The 26774-nt window shown below is 38.0% G+C and overlaps 1 protein-coding gene across 1 annotated transcript in view; it reads left to right on the forward strand.

Moving 5' to 3' along the window:
• Positions 1 to 26774, forward strand: part of LOC150084433 (uncharacterized) — a 242229-nt gene that overhangs the window by 177146 nt on the left and 38309 nt on the right. The window contains exon 8 of the mRNA XM_090376229.1: positions 12774 to 12844. Within this exon, the coding sequence (XP_090232355.1) occupies positions 12774 to 12844 (71 nt within the window). The remainder of the gene's footprint in view (positions 1 to 12773; positions 12845 to 26774) is intronic.

The following is a 26774-nucleotide window of genomic DNA, read 5'->3' on the forward strand; positions in this document are numbered from 1 at the left end:
TGGATAATAACCTTTGGCACAACTAGAATCTAGTAAATAACTAGAGTTAACATTTCATTTTCTGCTTTAAAAATTCTGAAGAAATATTCGACAATATGTGTTTGAGACAGGTGAACTACATCGAAGCACTTCAGAGAATCCCCACAACGTTCAAGCCATGTGGACTGTGTCCCATCGGCTGTTTCTTCAGAAAATTACATTCTAGCCCTTCGTCTCTGTACGCCCTTTCCTTCCTTGCTTTCTGGATTGTAGAGTCAGTTCAGTTTTGTTTGAGAGTGAAGTGGGAGCTTTTTTTTTTTGCTTTTTCTATGCAATATTTGTTACACATGTTGGGTTATTGTGGTGAAGTTGAAATTCACATTGTGTTCTGTTTTCAACGATTGCTTCAAACTGTCATCGTGTAGTGTGCACTTCATTTGCATGTTGTAAGGTGTGATAGTATTTCTTGTAATTTAACCCTGTTGTTTCTGAAGTTCTTTACAGAAAATTTCATTTTGACTGTTATCATGGTGCTGCCTAAGAGAATAAGTGACAGCAGTACTAGTAAATATACCGATAAAAGGAAAGCAATCGATTTGGATCAGAAAATTAAAATAATAACATGTATGAAAATGGTCAAACATTAACAAGTATTGTGCCAAATTTAGATCTGTCAGTATTAACAATGAACACAATAATAAAGGACAAAGACAGAATATGTGAATCGGTGAAGAGATTGCACCAATGATGCAACTACAATAACTGAGATTAGGATGGGACTAATAAGCGAGATGGAAAAGTTACTTATTGTGTGGATGGAAGACCACATCCCGTTAAGACTCCATCCGCATCAAAGCAAAGGCTTGTGCCATTTTTGAGGATCTCACGAGGAAGCTCGATGATACTGAAACCACCTTTGTTGCAAGTCATGATTGGTTTGATAACTTCTGTAAGAGAGAAACAGATATAAAGTTGCCATTATTGGTGAAGCAGCAAGGGCAGATGGTGAAGCAGCAAGGGCAGATGGTGAGGCTGCCGAAAATTTCAAGGACAAATTGGATGAGATTATAAGAAGTGGTGGTTATTTGCCGTAACAAATATTTAATGTGAATGAGACTAATCTTTCTGGGAAAAATATGCCTAGTAGGACTTATATTTCTATTGAATAAAAGTCGATGTCTGGATTTAAAGCTGCCAAAGACAGGGTAACACTCTTAGTGGGGTGGGGGGAAGGAACAAAGCAGGTTATAAACTTAAACCTTTAGTGGTTTTTCACTCAGGAAACCAGCAGGCTTTTAAGGCATTGACAAGAAATCGCTTCCTGTATACTTTAGGGCTAACTCAAAGGCCTGGTTGACAATAACCATGTTCGAAGAATGGTTTCTAAATGTTTTTGTCCCTGAAGTTAAAATATTGCTTACAAATGTCAGTGCCTTTTGAGATATTAATTCTCCTTGACAATGCTCCCGGTCATCTTAAATATCTTAATCTGCACTGCAACATCAAGGTGGTATACTCCCCTCCAAATACAACAGCTTTGATTCAACCAGTGGATCAGGGAGTTATCTGGGTATTCAAAGCTTATTACATACGTACAACATTTTCTGGGGCTGTAAATGTAACAGAGCAAGGGAAAATGGATCTGCGGAAATTATGGAAGACTAACATCCTTGATGGAATACTCAACATTTCAAGAGCCTGGAATGATGTGACAACAACTTGTATGAGTGCAGTTTGGAAAAAAACTTCTAAAACATTCCGAGCTTAACAATGAAGGCTTCAACAAAGATGAGCTGATGCCTTCTGTTGCAAAATAAATTGTGAACTTAATGTTTACATGCCTCCATCACTTTAATAAATTCGGAATGATTTTTTCCAAAATCAATTGTAACAATTTTCTGATGTAATGAGTTTTAAAGGTAAATTAAAGAAGTTGTATTAGGTGGTAGGAATATTACTTCAACATTTGAATGGCCTGGCACATAGTAATGGTAATCGTGGCATGTGATGCAAGAAAGCAAGCGTATGAGCTTATGTAGCAAAAGGAAAAAAAAAAAATTCACACAACCATTTCCTCTAAATGTTTGTCCAGTTGCTCCTTAAACTTATTTAACCTATCAACTTCCACAACTTCAGATGGAAGTTTATTCTAGCAATTAACCACCTGCTGGCTAAAGGCAAATTTACGCTCACCTATTCTACAACTGTGTTTCCTCAATTGGAATTTATGCTCCCTTAGGTTTGTAATCTGAACAAGTGGAAGAATCCCATTAGAATTCAGCGTGCTCAACCCATTCAAAGCCTTATACACCTCAATCAGATCACCTTGCAAGTGCCTAGTGTCCAGTCGCTGCAATTTGCAGTACTTAAGCCTCTCTTGGTAAGAGGATACCTTTATTCCCCTCACCAATCTTGTTGCCCATCTCTGTACACGCTCAAACAAATCTACATCCTTCCTAAAATTAGGCCTCCAGACCTGTACACAGTACTGAAGGTGTGGCCTGACCATTGCCTTATACAGAGGGACAATCAGCTCCTTTTCCCTGCTAGCCAAATTCCTGTATATCATTGACAAAACCCATTGACCTGCTCTGGCAGCCTGTCTGCATTGCTCAGAAAACTTCATATCTGACTGCACAATTACTCCCAGGTCTTTTTTATTTTCTACCACCCTAAGTGTAGTACCGCACAGTTGGTATGTTCCTCTGGGGTTACTTCTACCCGTATGCAGTACTTTGCATTTGTCAATGTTAAACTTCAGTTACCACTTCTCAGCCCATCTTCCCAAATTTTCTAGATCCTGTTACAGTAGCACGCTGCCATTACTGTCATTTTGTATCATCTGCAAACTTCGATACTAAGCCTGATATACCTTCATCAATGTCACTGATAAATATACAAAACAACAGTGGACCAACACCGAACCCTGTGGGACTCCACTAATAACGTTAGTCCACCCATTGATTACCACCCTCTGTCTTCTCCTACTCAACTATCCTTTTCTCCATTGTAACAACTTACCCTTAATACCATTCTGCTCCAAATTTGTGGGGCACCTCCGTAGCCAGGTGGGCAGGAGCAGCAGTGCATAGCACACGCTTCTTGATTAGGCCGGGGTTTGAGCCCGTGACCACCAAATATGGAAGATGCAGAAAGGTCAGGGAATGACCACCACATATCCCCGGAGCAATATGGCCTTATTTGCTAATGCTACTAAAAACCAAATAACAACAACAGCTCCAATTTGTACAGTAGTCTTCCATGCACAACAGTGTCAAAAGCTTTCCTGAAATCCAAGTATATGATATCAAAATAATTTTTTGCATCCAGTTCTTTTGTAACCACATCATAATATCCAATCAAATTTGTCAGACAAGACTTTCCCTTAACAAACCCATGCTGTCTGAATTATTGCTGTTGTCTTGTCTAGATGATCCTGCAATGCATCTTTAACCAGTGATTCCATTATTTTACCTAGAACAGAAGTTAAACTATCTGGTCTGTAATTACTCATGTCACCCTTTGACCCCTTCTGTGAATTGGGGATACATTTGCACATCTCCAGTCTGTGGGGACGTCCCCTGAGTCCAAGGATGCTCTCATAATTATGGCCAAGGGTTTGCTTACTTCCTTTGCTGCCTAATTTAATTTAACTGGATATAGATCCCATCCACCCCAGGTGGCTTTCTTATGTTTAAATTCTACAAATGTTTAACTTCAACAATTTCTCCTCCACTTTGCTATCAGTTATAACAAAATCATTAAGCAACCTGCTACAATTTGATAACATTCTGGCATTTTCAATCCTTAACTCCTCATGTGCGAATGTAGATGCAAAATACTTATTCAGTTTGTTTATTACATTACATTATTACATGTAATAATGTACATGTTTGTTTATTACATTATCCAATAATAATAAAACTTTGAAATCTAGATTTTTCAACAAGTTCAATAGCACAGAACCTAACACGGGGATTTCCAAATAATTTTTTTTGCGTAACGACTAGCAAGTCATTTTGTGAATCCTCGCTAGTCACTAGCGAGGATTCACAAAAAAAATGGAAATGTTGAAAAATTACGTCGAACCTAATAGTTTTTCCAAAACACAAAAGTTCGAAAATAACGTGTTATTCGAAGTAAGCCACAATTCTTCATCAGAGTTAGAGCTAAACTGTATTATATAAATACCATGTTGTGCGAAGATTGCTGTAATTTATCGTGTCAGAGCAAAACCATGTGGTGCATGTACCATGTTATATTGGGGCTGCCTGTGTGTGTGTGTGTGTACAGTATATATAAATGAAATTATTTTTACAAATTGGTGTATTTTATGCTGAAATATGTGATTGCATGTTTTCTGATTTTTAAGCTAGTATCTTCAATAGTATCAAAATTATTTACTGTTTTGGTTTTAAATTCTGTGAAATAAAAATATTCTTCATTATTTTTATTTCATAGGAACTATACTTCTGCTTTATATTACTGCCTTTGTTGCAGTTATTTGATTTTTCTGTTATGGCCTGAGGTCAGTATATTCCTGTGAAATTAGTGTCTTGTATTTTGAGTGTGCTATTTTGTTTTAGTTTCTACATTTTTACCTACAGTTCCAGTATTATACTCTTTTTATTCATTTTATTTATTTTTAGTATTTATAAATGAAAGTAAGTTTGGATAGTAAGTAAATAAATTTGAGGTGCTGGCCAAAACAACAAAGGCAGATATATTATTGGAAAATCAGAGACATGGTGTCACACAGGTATAAGGAATGCAGAATTGGAATTTGGGGAGTACAATGTGTACAGGAAGGGAGGAGGGGTTATGCTGTTAGTTAAGAAGCACAAAATCCTAAGGAAGTGCATTCAGCTGACATGAGTGGATAGTGCAGTGTTGAATCAGTTTAGTGTGATATAAGCACTGGGAGCCAAATTAAGAGCAGGAGATAGGCCTAATGACTCTGAGTATAATGAACAGCTGTACAAAGAAATAGTAGGCCAGTAAATCAGATTGTCTCATAATGGGTTATTTTAATTTCCCAATATGGACGGGAACATTTGGGTTGGTCATTTGCACACTAGCAAGGCTTTTGTGGATTTATTGGATGATTGTTTTCTACAGCAGCATGTTTGGGAGGCAACCAGAGGGAGTAATACTCTTGATTTGATTATCAGTAGTGATTCTTCATGCATTAAGAATCTGCAGATAAATGAGCCACTAGATGGCAGTGATCACAATGTGCTGATGTGGGCTTTACTCAAAGATGTAACTATCATCAGGGGTAAAGGGAAGGGTTTTTGCTTTCAAAGGGTGACTATGGAGGTCTGTGAGAGTTTTAAAGTCTATACAGTGGGACCACTGAAGATGCTTACCAACAGCAAATTCTAAATGGGAAGCATTCGAAGAATTAATATTTGATGCCACTATGCTTTTCATACCAACCAAGAAATATTGTTCAAGGTTTAGGCCTAAATGGATGTCAGATGAACTAATGACACATGTGGCGCAGAATAAAAATGCATGGGATACCTATAAATTAACAGGTGACACAGCAGCCTATGGAAGATATAAGCTGGACTGTAATCAAGTCACAAAGGAGGTTAGGTAGGCAAAGTCAGATTATGAGAAATCTTTGGCACAGGATGCAAAGAAAAACAGCAAAGAGTTCTTTATCTATGTAAACTGTAGAAGGAAGGGAATGAATCAGATTGGTCCACTTAATATCGATGGTTCAAATGTTGATGATCCTGCTGATGTGGCTAACATACTGAATGAGTATTTTGCATCTACATTTACATATGAGGAGTTATTTGGGGAGAGGAATACCAGAGGTGTATTAAACTATGGTAGTGAGTTTAATGATTTTTTTAATAACTGAGAGCAGAGTAGAGGAGAAATTGTTAAAGATGAATGTAAAAAGGCACCTGGAGTGGATGGGATCTATCCAGTTATATTAAAGGAGGTGGCAAAGGAAGTAAGCAAACCCTTAGCCATAATTATGAGAGCTTCCTTGGACTATGGGGAGGTCCCCATGGACTGGAGATTTGCAAATGTGATCCCCGATTCACAAAGGAGGATCAAAGTGTGACACAAGTAATTATAGACCTGTTAGTTTAACTTCTGTTCCGGGAAAGTTAATGGTGTGCACTGGTTAAAGAAACACTGCAGGATCATCTAGACCAGTGTTTCTCAACCTTTTTTGTTTGCAAACCCCCAAAGAACCACATTCTTATTTTTGTACCCCCATATATATATGTCTACTATATTTTACTACAAGTAAACCTCTACACTTGAATTCTAATTGCTTACAGTGAGTTAACTTTTTTGTACTTATATATAGTAAAACAGATGATAAGACCCGTTTTTTTCACATGTTTTGTGTTTCGCGACAAACTGTCGAAATGCAGACATTTATTCTCATTATAATATTGCTTCTACAAAAATCGCTTCTACATAAAGTGCCACATAGTGGCTCCTTTATTTATTCTCATTATAAATAACAAATATTAAAAACAATACAAACATTTATTCTTATTATAAATAACAAATATTAAAAACTCAGTGAGATTTATTGTTAAGCTAGTTTTGTTGAAGCCAGTAGTTCAATCAGTGGCCGAGTAGAAGTTACGACAATTTTTGACATTCTGGAATTCTGCAATTTGACACTCTGGAATCAGAATGTCAAAATTTTTAATCAAATTTAGTTAATACAAAAATGGAATGTGCGTATAATCGGATTGTGTGGTACTTGACACTTCAATGCAGCACTTCGGATGAATCATTACTTAAATCGCAATAGTAAGTACTACAGAATATGGTTAAGTAAAAAATACATTTCAATTGTTCCAAAATATTTTTGTTTCATGTTAATCTCTCGCATACCCCTAGTTGAATTGAATAACGCTGATCTAGACAACACTTTGGTTATAATTTGGACACAGCATGGGTTTGTTAAGGGGAAGCCTTGTCTGACAAATTTGATTGGATATTATGATGTGGTTACAAAAGAACTGGATGCAAAAAATTATTTTGATATCATATACTTGGATCTTAGGAAAGCTTTTGATACTGTTGCACATGGAATACTACTGTACAAATTGGAGCAGTATGGCATTTAGGAAAAAATGCTGCTATGGATAAAGGGTTTTGAGTGGGAGAAGACAGTGGTAATCAATGGACACTGCTCTTTGTGGACTAATGTTATTAGTGTATTCCCCCCCCCCCATGGTTCAGTGTTGAGTCCATTGTTGTTTTCTTTATGTTTTCTGTATTTATTAATGATATTGATGAAAGTATATCAGGCTTCATGTCTAGGTTTGCACACGATATGAAAGTTGGTAAGTTTTTTAATGACACTATGAAAGTATGCTACTGCAAGAGGATCTAGGAACATTGAGCAAATGGGCTGACAGGTGGTAACTGAAGTTTAACATTGACACATGTAAGGTACTGCATATAGGTAGCAGTAACCCCAGAGTAACATATCAACTGTGTGGTACTACACTGAAGGTGGTAGAGAATGAAAAGGACCTGGGAGTAATTGTGCAGTCAGATATGAAGTTGTCTGAGCAGTGCAGACAGTCTGCAAGAGTAGCTCATGGTGTCTTGTCAATGATGTACAGGAATTTTCTAGCAGGGATAAGGAAGTGATTATCCCCTTATATAAGGGAATGGCCATGCCAGACCTTGAGTATGTATACCGGTGTGGATTCCTCATTTTAGGAAGGATGGAGAGCTGCTGGAATGCGTACAGAGAAGGGCAACAAGATTAATGAATGCAACAAAGGGTTGCTCTTACGAAGAAAGGCTTAAGATTTGCAAATTAGTGTCTGGTGACTAGGCACCTGCGAGGTGATCTGATTGAGGTGTATAAGGTCTTGAATGGTTTGATCAAGCTCAATGCTGATGGGATTCTGCCTCTTGCCCAGATTAGCATTAGTAGAGGCATTTGATGCAAGAAAGCAAGCTTATGCAGCAACAGCCAAAAAAATTAAAGTAAAATAAATAAATAAAAAATAACCACTTCCACTTCACCCCTCTGTTCGTTCGAAATACCTGTCCAGCCGAGCCTTAAACTTATTTAGGATATCAACTTCCACGACAAGGGATGAAAGTCTGTTCCACCTACCAACCACCTGCTGGCTAAAGGCAAATTTCTGCACATCTATCCTACATCTGTCTTTCCTCAATTTGAATTTATGCCCTCTCAGGTGATTATTCTGAGCAAGAGGAAGAATCCCATCAGCATTGAGCATGCTCAAACCATTCAAAGCTTTGTACACCTCTATCAGATCACCTCGCTGGTGCCTAGTCTCCAGACACTGTAATTCACAAAACTTAAGCCTTTCTTCGTAAGAGCACCCCTTTGTTCCATTCACTAATCTTGTTGCCCTTCTCTGTACTCGTTCCAGCAGCTCTACATCCTTCTTGAAATGAGGTCTCCAGGCCTGTATACAGTACTCTAGGTGTGGCTGACCATTGCCTTATACAAGGGAATAATCACCTCCTTATCCCTGCTAGAAAAATTCCTATATATCATTGACAATACACCATGAGCTACTCTTGCAGCCCGTCTGCACTGCTCAGAGAACTTCATATCTGCCTGCACAACCACCCCCAGGTCCCTTTCATTCTCTACCACTGTCAGTGTAGTACCACAGAGTTGATACGTTGCTCTGGGGTTGCTGTTTCCCATATGTAGTACTTTACATTTGTCAATGTTAAACTTCATTTGCCACCTCTCATCCCATCTGCTCAACCTTTCCAGATCCTGTTGCAGCAGCATAGTGTCAGTAGTGTCCTTGACAACCCTGCCAACCTTCGTATCGTCTGCAAACTTGGACATTAAGCTTGATATACCATCATCAATATCATTTATAAATACAGAAAACAATAAAGGACCCAATACTGAACCCTGAGGGACTCCACTAATAACATTAGTCCACGATGAGCAGTGTCCATTGATTACCACTCTCTGTCTTCTCCCCCTCAACCACCCCTTTATCAATAGCAGCAATTTGCCTCCAATGCCACACTGCTCCAATTTGTGCAGCAGTCTTCCATGTGCGACAGTATCAAAAGCCTTTCTAAGATCCAAGTATATAATATCAAAGTTATTCCCTGCATCCAGTTCTTTTGTGACTGCATCATAGTATCCAATCAAATTGGTCAGGAAAGACTTCCCCTTAACAAAACCATGCTGTGTCTGAACTATAACTGAAGTCTTGTCTAGATGATCCTGCAGTGCTTCTTTAACCAGTGCCTCCATTAATTTTCCGGGAACAGAAGTTAAACTCACAGGTCTATAATTACTTGTGTCAGCCTTTGATCCTCCTTTGTGAATTAGGATCACATTTGCACATCTCGAGTCCATGGGTGCCTCCCCTGAGTCCACGGAAGCTCTCATAATTATGGCTAAGGGTTTGCTTACTTCCATTGCTGCCTCCTTTAATATAACTGGATAGATTCCATCCACCCCAGGTGCCTTTCTTGTGTTTATCTTCAACAATTTGTCCTTCACTTTACTCTCTGATCACACAAGATTCTCTAGCTTACTGCCAGAGTTGAATACACCTCTGGCATTCCCCTCACTGAATAACTCCTCATGTGTGAATGTCGATGCAAAATATTCATTTAGTTTGTTAGCTACCTGAGCAGGATCATCAACAGTTGACCCATCGATATCAAGTGGACCAATCTGATTCATCCCCTTTCTTCTAGAGTTTACATAAGTAAAGAACTCTTTGCTGTTTTTCTTTGCATCCTTTGCCAAGGATTTCTCGTAATCTGCCTTCACCTGCCTAACCTCCTTTGTAACTTGGTTAGAGATCAACTTGTATCTATCATAGGCTTCTGTGTCACGTGTTAATTTGTATGTATCCCATGCATTTTTCTTCTCTGCCATATGCCTCATTAGTTCATCTGACATCCATTTAGGCCTAAACCTTGAACAATATTTCTTAGTTAGTATGTAAAGCCTAGTAGCTTCCAAGATAAGTTCTTTGAATGCTTCCCATTTTGAATTTGCTTGGTAACATCATCAGTTGATCCCACTGTATAGAATTTAAATACTGTGTCAGTCCACCGTAGTTGCCTTTACGAAAGCAATACCCCTTCCCTTTACCCCTAATGGTAGTTACCTCTTTGAGTAAATCCCACTTCAGAACACTGTGATCACTGCCACCTAGTGGTTCATTTATCTGCAGATTCTTAATGCATGAAGAATCACTACTGATAATCAAATCAAGAGTATTACTCCCTCTAGTTGCCTCCCAAACATGCTGATGTAGAAAACAATCATCCAATAAATCCACAAAAGCCTTGCTAGTGTGTGAGTGACCAGCCCCCAAATTCCAGTCAATATCTGGGAAATTAAAATCCCCCATAATAAGACTCTCGGATTTACTGGCCCACTCTATTTCCCTGTACAGTTTCTTATTATACTCATCAGAGTCATTAGGCGTATAGCACACTCCTACTCTCAATTTTGATCTCCCAATGCTTATGTCACACCAAACTGACTCGACACTGCACTGTCCAGCGATGTCGACTGGCTTCACTTCCTTGGATTTTATGTGTTTCTTAACTAATAGCTTAAAATAATTAAATGCACATGGCCTAATACTTTAAGAGTTTAGTATCTATATAATATCGGTGTTTAGATACACCATAGACACTGTTAAAAAAAAACAAACTACAAAGTAGTTGTTGTGGGCATCATTTGCTCTTTCTCATATTGTGCTCTGCCTTCACGACGAGTTGCCATGATACTGCACTACCTCAAATAAGTAACGCTTCACTAATAGAGAAGACTATTGTTACTTATTCTCGGTGAGACCACCACCCAGACATGTTTCAAGGCTATTGGCCTATCATCAGTGGGTGGGCAGGTACCCTAGTATTGCAGGTACCCACTGATGATAGGCCAATAGCCCTGAAACATGTCTGGGTGGTGGTACTCACCGAGAATAAGTAACAATAGTCTTCTCTATTAGTGAAGCGTTACTTATTTGAGGTAGTGCAGTATCATGGCAACTCGTCGTGAAGGCAGAGCAAAATATGAGAAAGAGCAAATGTGATGCCCACAACAACTACTTTGTAGTTTTTTTTTAAGAGTGTCTATGGTGTATCTAAACACCGATATTATATAGATACTAAACTCTTAAAGTATTATGCCATGTGCATTTAGTTATTTTAAATATTATCTTATACACCTTTTGGCATCTCTCATATTGTGCGATTAACTTCACAACTGGGTTGTCATGTCTGCAATACTAGGGTACCTGCCCACCCACTGATGATAGGCCAATAGCCTTGAAACATGTCTGGGTGGTGGTACTCACTGAGAATAAGTAACAGTTGTCTTCTCTATTAGTGAAGCGTTACTTATTTGAGGTAGTGCAGTATCATGGCAACTCGTCGTGAAGGCAGAGCACAATATGAGAAAGAGCAAATGATGCCCACAACAACTACTTTGTAGTTTTTTTAAGAGTGTCTATGGTGTATTTAAACACCGATATTATATATTAACTAATAGCATAACCCCTCCTCCCTTCCTATCCTGTCTATCCTTTCTGTAGACATTGTACTCCCCAAATTCCAGTTCTGCATTCCTTATATCTGTGTGACACCACGTCTCTGAAATCCCAACAATATCTGCCTTTGATGTTTTGAGCAATACCTCAAATTCATCAAATTTATTTACTAGACTCCTAGCATTGGTGTACACGCAAGTATACATGCACCTGCTCTTCCTCTTAGCCACCCTAACACAACCCATGTGTTTACTTGTACCCCAGTGATTCCCAGCAGTCTCTGAAATATCCTGCATCTTATTTTCCAGGCTGCTGCCCATTCCAATAGAAGCAGTGCAAGAATCACTTTCTTGCAGAATCACATTAATCGCCTGAGGGGACATAAATTCAAATTGAGGAAAGGCAGTTGTAGAATAGATGTGCGGAAGTTTGCCTTTAGCCAACGTGTCGTTAATTGCTTGAACAAATTTCCATCTTTTGTTGTAAAAGTTGACAACTTAAATAAATTCAAGGCAGAACCAGAGAAGCATTTGGATTGAATGAATGAGTGAAATACATCATATGCCTCTACTAATGCTAATTAATGTAATAGGTCAGTTTGGCACCAAGATTTTTCATTGCTTGTTTTATTGGCTTCATAGAGTTCTTGTTCCTATTTCATAGTGCTCCGCCCACCCCAGTTTCCTTTCACAGAAACAATGTAATAAATTTTCAGTTGTGTTCCTTTTCAGAATTTTGAGTTACAATGTTCTTATAGATTACTGTACCTAATATATCAATAAACCCATATCCTCTCAGCTCCCCCACCCCCAAAAAAATAAAACTGTTACACAATCTTGCCTCATAACTGCTCATCATGTGGTGAGTTCTTGATGTTGAACGTGCCTAAAATATAATGTACTGTGCACATTACCTAACCTGTTTATTTTTTTTACTTTATTAAAGAATCCCAAAGTGGATTCCAAAGCTATCTGTAAATAATCAATTGGCTGAGGGTATTAAATGGTCCGAATGTAGAATTTTGGAGTCAAACAAATTGTCGCATTTAAAACTTAGTATTTTAATTAATCCCACCCTCATGCCTATCACTCAGCATATTAGCTCTCTTTATTGGACAATTTAAATGAAATGACTGTGGGATTATACATTCCAAATTGTAACTATTTACACTTATGCACCCTGAAATTATTTTCTTAAACTCACTGTTATACATTATATACTTGGATATTATTAACTTATATTTCATTTATAATGTCTTTATAGAGGTCAAGCTTCCCATTACTAAAGCTGAGACCGAAGAGGAAATTAAAATATTCATAGAAAGAATTCTTGAAGTGAGTTTTTTTTTTTAAACTTTCTTTTTAATATGATAGTGGCATACTTAAGGTGGGTTTTATGGAAGATTATAACTCCCCTTTGGATCTGCTACTGTATGCCTGCAAGCATGTGTTTGTCTGTGTGTTATTATTAAAAATTAAGAGCTAATATTAAAGGGGAAGATGAAGTGCATTTATAAATTAAATAAATAATAAATTATATGGATTTTTTTAAATATTATTTTAATATATTTTTTAATATATTTTTTTTTGGCTGGCGCAGCAAAAGCCGTAGGCTTCATGAAATGAGTTAGTTTTTATGCAATAAGCTTTGTTATCAGTTCTGAATGAGGATTTGGGCATTACAGTTATAAATTTTTCAGTTGTTTTGAGCATCATACTTTGGTTGCATATATATATATATCCATGGATACCACCACCCAGACAGCACCGTTTCAGGGCTATTTGGCCCTTCTTCAGTGGGTGGGTAGGTATCCGAGTGATGCAATGATGGCAAAACAGTTATGAAGTATAACTCCACAATATGAGAAATGCCAAAGCTTGAGGCTTACGCCCTAAACGCTTTATAGTCTAAATACATCATACACCATCAGGCATCTCTCATATTATGGAGTTATACTTCATTACTGTTTTGCCATCATTACATCACTAAAAATAGCCCTGAAATGGTGCCGTCTGGGTGGTGGTGGTATCCATCTGAGAATAGTAGTAGTAGTGGCATGTGATGCAAGAAAGCAAATGTATGAGCTTATGCAGCATCAGCAAAAAAAAAAAAAAAAAAAAAAAAAATCACACCATTCCCTCCAAATGCCTGTCTAGTTCCTCCTTAAATTTATTCAACCTATCAACTTCCACAACGACAGATGGAAGTTTGTTCCAGCAATTAACCACCCGCTGACTAAAGGCAAATTTCCGCACATCTATTCTACATCTGTCCTTTCTTAATTTGAATTTATGCCCCCTTAGGTTCGTAATCTGAACAAGTGGAAGGATCCCATCAGAATTCAGCGTGCTGAACCCATTCAAACCCGTTCAAGAATAAGTAACATTAGTCTTCTCCTCAGGTGAAGCGTTACTTATTCAAAATAGTGCAATATTATGGCAACTCGTTGTGAAGGTATTCACAATATGAGATATAACTTAAAACGATGCTGCTTTGCTAATATTCTGTTCATTCAGATTTTGCTATGTATTATTGATGCTTTCGCACTATACTTATACATGTGAAGGGAAGTTGTTCCAGAAAATGAAAGTTGAAGGAATAAATGGGGAAGGAAAAATGTTAGTTCTGTGAGTTTACAGTGGAACAATAAAAGGATGCTGACTGATTCCAGCACATGTTTGGACTGTTGTGGAAGAGAGAGAGAGAGGGAGAGGCGCAATTATAGAATCTAATTCAGAAGAACAGTGCCCATGGAAGTGCCTATTAAAAAAGGCAAGCAACAGAAACTGTCTATGAGAACAAAAAATGTCTGAGACAGAGAGTGGAGAGACTCAGAGATGAGTCATTGAATTAACCTAACTGGCCTCTTTTGAATGGTCTAGAAGCCTGAGAGAGGTTATGAGGGGCACTGCTCCAGATGTGGGAATTCATATTCCATGGTAGGGCAGATTTCAGATCAGTACAGAATGAATAGCTGTTTAGAAGAAAAGCAACAGTGAGAGCAAAAGGGGTGAAAAAATTCTTTAGATGCAGAGGAAGCAATATTTGTGATGTACTTGTGTACAAGAGAGATTAGAAGTCAGGGTATTCCCTGATAGAAACATTTGATATTTTCTATAAATATGAGTGTTGTCAAAGATAACCATAGAAGCAGAAGAATCTTTTTTTTTTTTCTGAGATGTAAAACAGAAATGAGTTTAGAAGGATTGAAATTAACTAAGTTATCTTTGCCTCTTGAAAGGGGTGGTTGAGGGGGAGAAGACAGAGAGTGGTAATCAATGGACACTGCTCATCGTGGACTGATGTTATTAGTGGAGTCCCTCAGGGCTCAGTGTTGGGTCCATTATTGTTTTCTGTATTTATAAATGATATTGATGATGGTATATCGGGCTTAATGTCCAAGTTTGCAGACGATACAAAGGTTGGCAGGGTTGTCAAGGACACTACTGACACTATGCTGCTGCAACAGGATCTGGAAAGGTTGAGCAGATGGGCTGAGAGGTGGCAAATGAAGTTTAACATTGACAAATGTAAAGTACTACACATGGGAAACAGCAACCCCAGAGCAACGTATCAACTCTGTGGTACTACACTGACAGTGGTAGAGAATGAAAGGGACTTGGGGGTGGTTGTGCAGGCAGATATGAAGTTCTCTGAGCAGTGCAGACGGGCTGCAAGAGTAGCTCATGGAGTATTGTCAATGATATACAGGAATTTTTCCAGCAGGGATAAGGAGGTGATTATTCCATTGTATAAGGCGATGGTCAGGCCACACCTAGAGTACTGTATACAGGTCTGGAGGCCTCATTTCAAGAAGGATGTAGAGCTGCTGGAACGAGTACAGAGAAGGGCAACAAGATTAGTGAATGGAACAAAGGGGTGCTCTTACGAAGAAAGGCTTAAGTTTTGCAAATTACAGTGTCTGGAGACTAGGCACCAGCGAGGTGATCTGATAGAGGTGTATAAAGCCTTGAATGGTTTAAGCATGCTCAATGCTGATGGGATTCTTCCTCTAGCTCAGAAAAATCACCTGAGAGGGCATAAATTCAAATTGAGGAAAGACAGATGTAGGATAGACGTGCGGAAATTTGCCTTTAGCCAGCGGGTGGTTGGTTGGTGGAACAGACTTCCATCCCTTGTGGTGGAGGTTGATAGCCTAAATAAGTTTAAGGCTCAGCTGGACAGGTATTTTGAACGAACAGAGGGGTGAAGTGGAAGTGGGTCTTTTTTTTTTTTTTTTTTTGGCTGATGCTGCATAAGCTTGCTTTCTTGCATCAAATGCCTCTACTAATGCTAATGCTAATAATTACGGCATTTAAGGAATTGTTAGTGGATATTCAAAAGGTTAAAGCCGTTTGTGCAGGACAGGGTTTCTTAAACTGGAAGATGGAATGCAATGGGCTATCATCCAGCATTTCCAGTCAATGCAAGAAGGTCATTAATGTACAAGAAGAAAAGAGTGGGAGAAGAAAGAACTTCTCCCACTCTTTTCTTGGGGGACTCCAGAATTAATGGAGCAGTTGGAAGACAGAAAGCTGTCTGCCATCACATGTGGTCAGTGAGAAAACTCCATTGATAAAAATGGGTAGCAGTAAATAAGATTTAGAAAACCTTTATGCCAAACACAAGCAAAACCCTTTGAAATGTCAAAAGCAACTGCTTGAGTTTCACCCAACTTTTACATTGAATTTATCCATATTTGGGTAACACCAGTGCTACAAGTTTGGTAAATAAATTTGATGAATTTGAGGTATTGCTCAAAACATCAAAGGCAGATATTGTTGGGATATCAGAGACGTGGTGTCACACAGATATAAGGAATGTAGAACTGGAATTTGGTGAGTACAATGTGTACAGAAAGGATAGACAGTATAGGAAGGGAGGAAGGGGTTATGCTATTAGTTAAGAAACACATACAATCCAAGGAAGTGAAGCCAGTCGACATTGCTGGACAGTGACATAAGCATTGGGAGATCAAAATTGAGAGTAGGAGTGTACTATAGGCCTAATGACTCTGATGAGTATAATAAGGAACTGTACAGGGAAATAGAGTGGGCCAGTAAATCAGAGAGTCTTATAATGGGAGATTTTAATTTCCCAGATATTGACTGGAATTCGTGGGTTGGTCGCTCACACACCAGCAAGGCTTTTTTGGATTTAATGGATGATTGTTTTCAACATCAGCATGTTCGGGAGCCAACTAGAGGGAGTAATACTTTTGATCTGATTATCTGTAGTGATTCTTCATGCATTAAGAATCTGCAGATAAAGGAACCACTAGGTGGCTGTGATCACAGGGTGCTGAAGTGGGATTTACTCAAAGAGGTAACTACCATCAGGGGTAAAGGGAAGGGTTTTTGCTTTCATAAAGGCGACTACGACACAGTATTTAAATTCTATACAGTGAGACCAACTGATAATGTTACCAACAGCAAATTCAAAATGGGAAGCATTCAAATAACTTATCTTGGAAGCTACATACCAACTAAGAAATATTGTTCAATGTTTAGGCCTAAATGGATGTCAGATGAACTAATGAGACATATGGCAGAGAAGAAAAATGCATGGGATAGATATAAATTAATGGGTGACATGGAAGCCTATGATAGATATAAGCTGGTCTGTAATCAAGTTACAAAGGAGATTAGGTAGGCAAAGGAAGATTATGAGAAATCCTTGGCAAAGGATTCAAAGAAAAACAGAAAAGAGTTCTTTACTTATGTAAACTCTAGAAGGAAAGGGATGAATCAGATTGGTCCACTGGATATTGATAGTTCAACAGTTGAGGATCCTGTTCAGGTGGCTAACAAACTAATCGAGTATTTTACATCTACATTCACACATGAGGAGTTATTCTGGAAGGGGAATGCCAGAGGTGAAGTAAACTCTGGCAGTGAGCTAGATGATTTTGTAATAACTGAGAGGAAAGTGGAGGAGAAACTGTTTAGGATAAACATAAAAAAAGCACCAGGGGAGGATGGGATCTATCCAGTTATATTAAAGGAAGCAGCAAAGGAAATAAGCAAACCCTTAGCCATAATTATGAGAGCTTCTTTGGACTCAGGGGAGGTATCCATAGACTGGAGATGTGCAAATGTGACCCCAATTCACAAAGGAGGATCAAAGGCTGACACAAGTAATTATAGACCTGTTAGTTTAACTTCTGTTCCAGGAAAATTAATGTAGGCACTGGTTAAAGAAGCACTGCAGGATCACCTAGAAACAATACTTCAGTTATAGCTCAGACACAGCATGGTTTTGTTAAGGGAAAGTCTTGCCTGACCAATTTGATTGGATACTATGATGTGGTCACAAAGGAACTGGATTCAGGGAATAACTTTATCATATATTTGGATCTTAGAAAGGCTTTTGATACTGTTGCACATGGAAGACTGCTGAACAAATTGGAGCAGTGTGGCATTGCAGGCAAATTGCTGCTATGGTTAAAGGGATGGTCGAGGGGGAGAAGACAGAGTGATAATCAATGGACACTGCTCATCGTGGACTAATGTTATTAGTGCAGTCCCTCAGGGTTCAGTGTTGGGTCCATTATTGTTTTCTGTATTTATAAATGATATTGAAGATGGTATATCAGACTTAATGTCGAAGTTTGCAGACGATACAAAGGTTGGCAGGGTTGTTAAGGACACTACTGATGCTATGCTGCTGCAACTGGATCTGGAAATGTTTAGCAGATGGGCTGAGAGGTGGCAAATGAAGTTTAACATTGACAAATGTAAAGTACTACATATGGGAAACAGTAACCCCAGAGCAACGTATCAACTCTGTGGTACTACAATAACAGTGGTAGAGAATGAAAAGGACCTGGGGGTAATTGTGCAGGCAGATATGAAGTTCTCTGAGCAGTGCAGACGGGGCTGCAAGAGTAGCTCATGTTGTCTTGTCAGTGATATACAGGAATTTTTCTAGCAGGGATAAGGAGGTGATTATTCCCTTGTATAAGGCAATGGTCAGGCCACACCTTGAGTACTGTATACAGGTCTGGAGTAGGGCTTCCATAAAACCGAGAAATTTCAAAATCGAGTTTAACCGAAGTTTACTCTTAAAACCGGTTTTAAAACCGATTTTCTCAGACTTAGGGAAAATAATTAAAAGCTTATAACACAGGTATTTATTTTATCTTGGGTAGATTGTACAAATCGTAATCAAATCTCTTAAACAAAATCTATCACCTCTTATAGTAAAAAAAATAAAAAAATTAAAATGCTCCAAAAAAGTAACCAGCTTGAGATTATACAAAATTACAAATTGTATTCAAATCCTTTGAATAAAAACTATCTTCTCGTATAGTAAACAAAAAAAGTAATAAGCCCTATAATAATAATATATAAATAAAAATAATGTGAAAAAAACAGCTTGGGGAAATTACTTTACTATTTATTGCTCAGCTTTTTTCTGAAAATGATCCTTTAAAAAACACAGTATATTAAGCATTTTTCCTAATAGACTTGACCTTATTTTTGTGTTAAAGAGACCAGTGATCGAAAACACTCTCTCAGATTGGACACTTGTTGTTTTAATGGTCAGCAGTGCTCTATAAACTTTCTCCAGCTTTTCACTTCTACTGCTAGTTGCCTCCAAAATTTTAAATTCTTTGCTGATTTCCAATTCACTCGGATATTTTGAAGGCTCTTCAGTTAATCTCTTTATTACACTATCATATTCTAGCATGAGTGTATCGCCAACATCGGAACTAGACAAGTCTTTGTTTTCTTCTAAAAGAACAGTTCGTTTATTTTCAGTTTCTTCATTCAATGCTAAGACTCCTTCAGAATGTTTTGCAAAGCAAATAATCTCTGATAAATCTCTTCAGCTTGCTTTTTAAAAACTTGCTTACTTGGAAAATCAAAAGTTCTTGAACCTCAATCTTCTTTCCTAAACTTTTTGGGGTTGTGTAGATAGCTCAGCAAAGCCACAGTTTGGCAATTTTGTCTTGCATTGTAACGCTGCAAAAGGCTTTGGTGAAACTTTAAAGCAAATGGGTTTTCTGCTGTATCAAGCTTAGCAAGCAGAAATTCTACTAAAGACTCTGCTTTAAGTAAGTCTGTATCTTCTGAGGTTATAGCCTTCAGAATCATTTCAACTGGTCACACAAAGTTTCACATAGCAATTCAAGTGTTTTCCAGTCATCGTCAGACACAGCTTCAGTTGACAGTACTGTACATAGAGCATTTGGAATGCAATTTTTCAATTTCAAAAATCTCTCAATCATATAGAATGTGCTATCCCATCTAGTCTTGCAATCTAATATAAGTTTATATTCTTTCCCATTAAACTTTGCTTTAACAAAATTTTGTAATATGTCATTTTTGGTAGGCGATTTTCGAAAAAGCTTGCAAATTTTTCCGACTTTGTTAATAGTTTGTGCAATATTGGCCATTGGATTGAAGAAATAAATGAGCTCATCGGTAAAGTCGGTTTGATAAAGCATGCCTTGCTGTCTTTCTTCAACTTCATCATCACTACTTTCTTCATTATTTTCATTTTCTTCATTGTCTTTGGGAGACTCAGAGACTGTGGCACCATAATTGATTGCTTTTTCATAAAGTACATCTATAACTGACAGATGTATACAATGGGCTATACATTGTTGATGATTAGGTGTAATTTTCTTGCCAAACTTAAATCATCATTGCTGCTCCATTGGTGGTGCAGGCAACAATATCCTCATCCAAGTTCAAACCAAATTCCTTCAAGTGTCCATTCATAATTTGCTCAGTTCTTCTGCTATCAAGTGAACCATTAATCTCAATAAGACCGAACGACCAATGATTGTCTTTTGAATGCACATTTATATTCATATACCTTTTATTTTGTATAGACGTATATTCGTCTAGCGTCAATGAATACCGTGCACCCAAAACCAATGAATTTTTGAAATGCTGAATGAGTTCTTCTTTCTTAGTTTTATAATAATTCAGAACCATATTTTTAATTCCATTCACTAAGGCTGGTGGTAATTTATCGTATTTATTTCTCTGAAGGTGAAGGCTTGATTGTATAAACTCACTCTTGGCAATTGAATTAAAAGAAAATCCATCTAAAGCAGCTAATTTTGAAATCTCTTCTTCCATAGATTTTTTAACGATAAAGTTTTCTAATATTCTTATCATTTTTAAGGGAGGTTCACTGTTATCTTGTTTAATGCCAATCTGATGCATTTTCTTTAAATGCAACATCAAAGATGATGTGGATCCTCCAGATGACTTCATTATCTTCTGACATTTCGAACATTACGCTTCATCTTTGCTTTTTCGAGCAAAATAATTCCGTACATCTGATTTCATCTTAGACATATTAAGAGTAATAACTATTAATTAGTAGGAATTTATATCACTGACAATTTTAAAAAAATATATTGAAGATAACAAAGGCACAATACTATGCATCACTCCCGCAAGCACTGAATGAAGAGTCTAAACGAGGCAAGTTTCAAAATTTTCACGAAAGAAATTTTTTATTTATTTACTCGCAATTTTTTTTTCCCCAATTAAATCTGTTGTATTTTCAAAATTACATAAAAGCTAAATTTGGTGAAGCTGCTTTTTGGAGAACATTTGACCACAAATTTAATAGGAATAAAGAAGCAAAAAACTTTCTACGATTGAAATTTGATGCAATATTCAGCGAATCTGTTTCTAGTCGGTAACCAAGGCACGCATTCCATAACTTGCCTGGCAAACAAGATAGATGGAACGGAGAAATGTTGAGCATTTTCTTTTACGCTATCGCTCCGACTCACTCAATCGTAAATGAGTACGCCTGCATCATGCCATGATACAGGTAGGAAGATAAAAGGTACCCCTCCTAGATTTGGGCCACTTGCCCATGAGATTCGTACCTAAACATAAAATAAAAAACATGTTTAACAAAAAGCAGTTGAACGATCCAGACAAATGAACAAACAAAAGAAAATGTGCGTAACAAAAAACTATATTCGAGGGCTAACTAAAAAAATATTCGAATCCGGTTTTAAAAGCTCGGTTTCGGTTTTAACAACTCAATATGAAAACCGGATTTAACCGGTTTTATAAAACCGGTTTGCAAGCCCTAGTCTGGAGGCCTTATTTCAAGAAGGATGTAGAACTGCTGGAACGAGTACAGAGAAGGGCAACAAGATTAGTGAATGGAACAAAGAGTTGCTGTTACGAAGAAAGGCTTAAGTTTTGCAAATTGCAGTATCTGAAGGCTAGGCACCGGCGAGATGATCTGATATAGGTGTATAAAGTCTTGAATGGTTTGAGCATGCTCAATTCTTCCTCTTGCTCAGAATAATTCCAGCGATTCTTCCTTTTGCTCAGAATAATCACCTGAGAGGGCATAAATTCAAATTGAGGAAAGACAGATGTAGGATAGATGTGTGGAAATTTGCCTTTAGCCAGTGGGTTGGTGGAACAGACTTCCATCCTTTGTTGTGGAAGTTGATAGCCTAAATAAATTTAAGGATCAGCTGGATAGGTATTTCGAATGAACGGAGGGGTGAAATGGGAGTGTATTTTTTTTTTTTTTTTTTTTTGCTAATGCTGCACAAGCTTGCTTTCTTGTGTCATATGCCTCTAATAATGAAAATGCTAATAAGCCAGTATAACTCCAGTGAATCGACACTGGAATCCATATAGATGATAATTGATCAGATGGAAGTTTTATTAGAGTTTCCGGTTAATGTATTGCTCTATTACTTTAGAAAGAGAAGAAGAAGTGCAATAGGATGATAATTGAATGGGAGGGATTTTTCAACCTTTTTTTGCAACTGGCTGGATATGAGCAAATATCCAAGCAGAAGGAAAAGCACCAGTAGAATTAGAAAGTCTAAAAAGGAGACACAGAACATGAGTAAGCTCAGAGAAGCACAAGTTTTGAGAATAATTTGAGAAATACCATAAATGCATGGAGCTTTCCTGGCATCAAGGGTGTTCAAAATTGTTTGGACATCCATTAGTTGGTAGGCCACATGAGCATTGTGCAGGGCAAGGTTTCTCAAACTGGAAGGTGGAATGCAATGTGCTATCATCAACAAAATTATGGATAGGATTTCTGGTCAGTGGAAGATGGTCATTAATATACAAAATGAAAGAGTGGGAGAAAACTGAACCTTGGGGGAATACATGCATTAGTGGGGAATTTAGAAGACAGAGCCAGCTACCATCACCTACAGTTCAGTGTTCAGAGAGAAAACTGAATACCCAGTTACAAAAAAAAAAAAAAAACTGGCTGACCATACTATGGAAGGTTATTTAGATGATCTTTATGCAAAACACTTTCAAAAGCCTTTGAAATGTCAAGAGCAACTGATTGAGTTTCACCAAATTTTTCCATTGAATTTGTCCATAGAGGGGTAACATAAGGCAGTATATAACCACTGGATTGACACTGACAGAATGTATACTGGGGATCAGATGGAAATTTTCTAGGTAGTTTAAGAGTTGGCAGTTAGATTTCTCCATTACTTTAGAAAGAGTAGAAAAGTAAGTGCAATAAGACAATTATTGGATGGGAGAGGTTTTTACCCTTTTTAGGAACTGGCTGGATTAGAGCAAATTTCCTAGTAGAAGGGAATAAGATAGGTGAAAAAACAGTAGTGTATTTTTACAACTGCTGTACAATTGTTCTGAGCTTTGGTGTATGCAGAAAATAAACCTGGAGATTTCAATACAAGCTATTTGTGATATGCAACATTCTTCTCTTCAACAGAATTGTAAGATTTATTGGAAAACCAATATTTAGATAAAGAACAGGATTTTAAGTTGTCATGTGGAAACAAGGATTTCAACTGCACAAGAATAATTTCATTGACACGATCTGAGCTAGCATTAGCGTTAGTAGAGGCACGTGCAAGAAAGCAAGCTTATGCAGCATCAGCCAAAAAAAGAAAAAAGCATTCCTATTTCACCCTACCATTTACTCCAAATGTTTGTCTAGTTCTGCATTGAATTTATTTAAGCTGTCAATTTCCAAAATGACAGATTGAAATTTGTTCCAGCAGTCAACCACCTGCTAGCTAAAGGGACATTTCCACACATTTATTTGTCAACCATGTTTACTCAATTTGAATTTGTCACCTCAGGCAATTAATCTTGGCAAGAGGAAGAATCTCATCACCATTGAGCTTGCTCAAACTATTCAAGGTCTTATACACCTCAATCAGATCCACCCCCCCGCAGGTGCCTGGTGTCCAGACACTGCAAATGTCAGAACTTAAGCCTTTCTTCATAAGAGCAACCCTTTGTTCCATTCACCAATCTCGTTGCCCTTCTCTGTACTCATTCCAGCAGCTCTATATCCTTCCTAAAATGAAGCCTTCAGACATGTATACAGAACTCAAGATGTGGCCTGACCATTGCCTTATACAAGAGGATAATCACCTCCTTATCCCTGCTAGAAAAATTCCTGTAAATCATTGACAAGTCCATAAGAGCTATTTCTACAGTCTGTCTATACTGCTGAGAAAACTTCATTTCTGACTTCACCATTACCCCCAGGTCTTTTTCATTCTCCACTACCCTGTGTATAGTACCTCACAGTTGGTACATTACTCTGAGGTTACTGCTACCCATATGCAGTACTTTGCGTTTGTCAGTGTTATTAACTTCAGTTGCCACTTCTCAGCCCATCTGCTTAACATTTCTAGATCCTGTTGCAGTAGCTTATTGTCATTAGCGTCATTAACAACTCTGCCATCCTTTGTATCATCTGCAAACGTGGACATTAAACCTGATATACCTTCATCAATGTCATTAATACTTACAGAAAACAATTGGCCCCAACACTGCACCCTGGGGGATTCAACTGATAACATTAGTCCACGAAGAGCAGTGCCCATTGATTACCACTCTCTCTGTGTTCTTCCGCTCAATCCTTTATCCATAGCAGCAATTTTCCCTTAATGCCCTACTGCTCTAATTTGTACAGTTTTTTTTTTTGTGCAACAGTATCAAAAGCTTTCTTAAAATCCAAGTATATGATATCAAAATTCAATTTTTCATCCAGTTCCTTTGTGATCACATAGTATCCAATCAAACTGGTCAGACAGCATGGGTTTGTTTCCCCTTAACAAACCCATGCTGTGTCTGAACTATAACTGTAGTCTTGTCTAGATGGTCTTGCATTACATTTTTACCCAGAGGCTCCATTAATTTCCACAGAACAGAAGTTAAACTAACAGGTCTGTAATTACCATGTCACCCTTTGATCCCCATTTTGCAAATTGAGGAAATATTTGCACATCTCCAATCCATGGGGACCTCTCCTGAGTCCAAGGATGCTCTCATAATTATGGCTAAGGGTTTGCTTACTTCCTTTGCTGCTTCCTTTAATATAACTAGATAGATCCCATCCACCCTAGGCCTTTCTTATGTTTAATTCCAAGTTCTCCACTTTGCTCTGTTATTACAAAATCATTTAGCTCCCTGCCAGAATCTGATAAACTTCTGGCATTCCCCTCGCCAAATATCTCCTTACGTGTGAATGTAGATGTAAAATACTCATTCAGTTTGTCAGCTAGCTGAGCAGGATTATCAATAGTCGAACCATTGATATCAAGTGGACCAATCTGATTCATCACCTTTATTCTTTACTTTACGTAAGGAAAGAACTCTTTGCTCTTTTTATTTGCATCTTTTGCCAAGGATTGCTTGTAATCTGCCTTCGCCAGTCTTAACCTCCTTTGTGACTTGATTACAGACCAGCTTATATCTACTATAGGCTCTTGTGTCGCCTGATAGTTTACATGCATCCCATACATTTTTCTTCTCTGTCACAAGTCTCATTAGTTCATCTGCCATCCATTTAGGCCTAAAACTTATTTCTTAGTTCGAACAACAATCTTTAGGCCTAGCTTCCAAGATTACCTCCTTGAATGCTTCCCATTTAGCATTTGCTGTTGGTAACGTCATCAGTTGATTCCACTGTATAGAATTTAAAAACTGTCTGAGATCACTGTAGTCAACTTTTACGAAAGCAAAAACCATTCCGTTTACCCCTGATGGTTGATACATTTTTGCATAAATCCTATATCAGCACACTGATCACTGCCACCTAGTGATTCCTTTTTCTTCAGATTCTTAATGTGCGAATAATCACTGCTGATAATCAGATCAAGAGTATAACTCCCTTTGGTTGCCTCTCAAACTTGCTGTTGTAGAAAACAATCATCCAATTAATCCATAGAAGCATTACTAGTATGCGAGTGACCAATCCGCAAACTCCAGTCAATATCTGCGAGGTGAAAATCCCCTGTTATAAGACAATCTGATTTACTGGCCCCCCTCTATTTCTTTGTATAATTGTTCATTGTACTCATCAGTGTCATTTGGCCTAGTCACTCCTACTCTCCATTTTGCTTTCCCAATACTTATGTCACACTAAACTGACTGAACATTTACACTGTCCACCCATGTCAACTGAATGCAGTTCCTTAGATTTTGTTTCTTAACTAACAGCATAATCTTTCCTTTCTGTACACATTGTACTCTCCAAATTCCAATTCCTCATCCCGTGGCATCTGCGTGATGCCACTTCTCTGATATCCCAACAATATCTGTCTTTGATATTTTGACCAGCATTTCAAATTCATCAAATTTCGTCAAACTCCTAGCATTGGTGTTCATGCAAGCATTAGCATTAGCATTAGTAGAGGCATTTGATGCAAGAAAGCAAGCTTATGCAGCCTCCATTAATTTTCCTGGAACAGAAGTTAAGCTCACAGGTCTATAATTACTTGTGTCAGCCTTTGATCCTCCTTTGTGAATTGGGGTCACATTTGCACATTTCCAGTCTATGGGTACCTCCCCTGAGTCCAAGGAAGCTCTCATAATTATGGCTAAGGGTTTGCTTACTTCCTTTGCTGCCTCCTTTAATATAACTGGATAGATCCCATCCACCCCGGGTGCCTTTCTTGTGTTTATCTTCAACAGTTTCTCCTCCACTTTACTCCCAGTTATTTCGCCGACCTGGCTAGCCGAGTGGGTAAAGTACCTGCCCGGCAACCCAAAGGTCGCGGGTTCGATTCCCGCCTCGGGCTTGGATCAAAGTACTGCAAAAACCTTGGGAGGTGCAATATGGCCACAGAAGCCGATGCGCCAACAACTACCAAATAAAAAAAAAAAAAAAAAAAATCCCAGTTATTCTAAGATTCTGTAGCTTACTGCTAGAGTTGAATACACCTCTGGCATTCCCCTCGCTGAATAACTCCTCATGAGTGAATGTCGATGCAAAATATTCATTTAGTTTGTTAGCTACCTGAGC

This window comes from Mastigoproctus giganteus, chromosome 6 (genome assembly GCF_048544385.1).
Source record: "Mastigoproctus giganteus isolate SK-2022 chromosome 6, ASM4854438v1, whole genome shotgun sequence".
NCBI classification, from domain to species: domain Eukaryota; kingdom Metazoa; phylum Arthropoda; class Arachnida; order Uropygi; family Thelyphonidae; genus Mastigoproctus; species Mastigoproctus giganteus.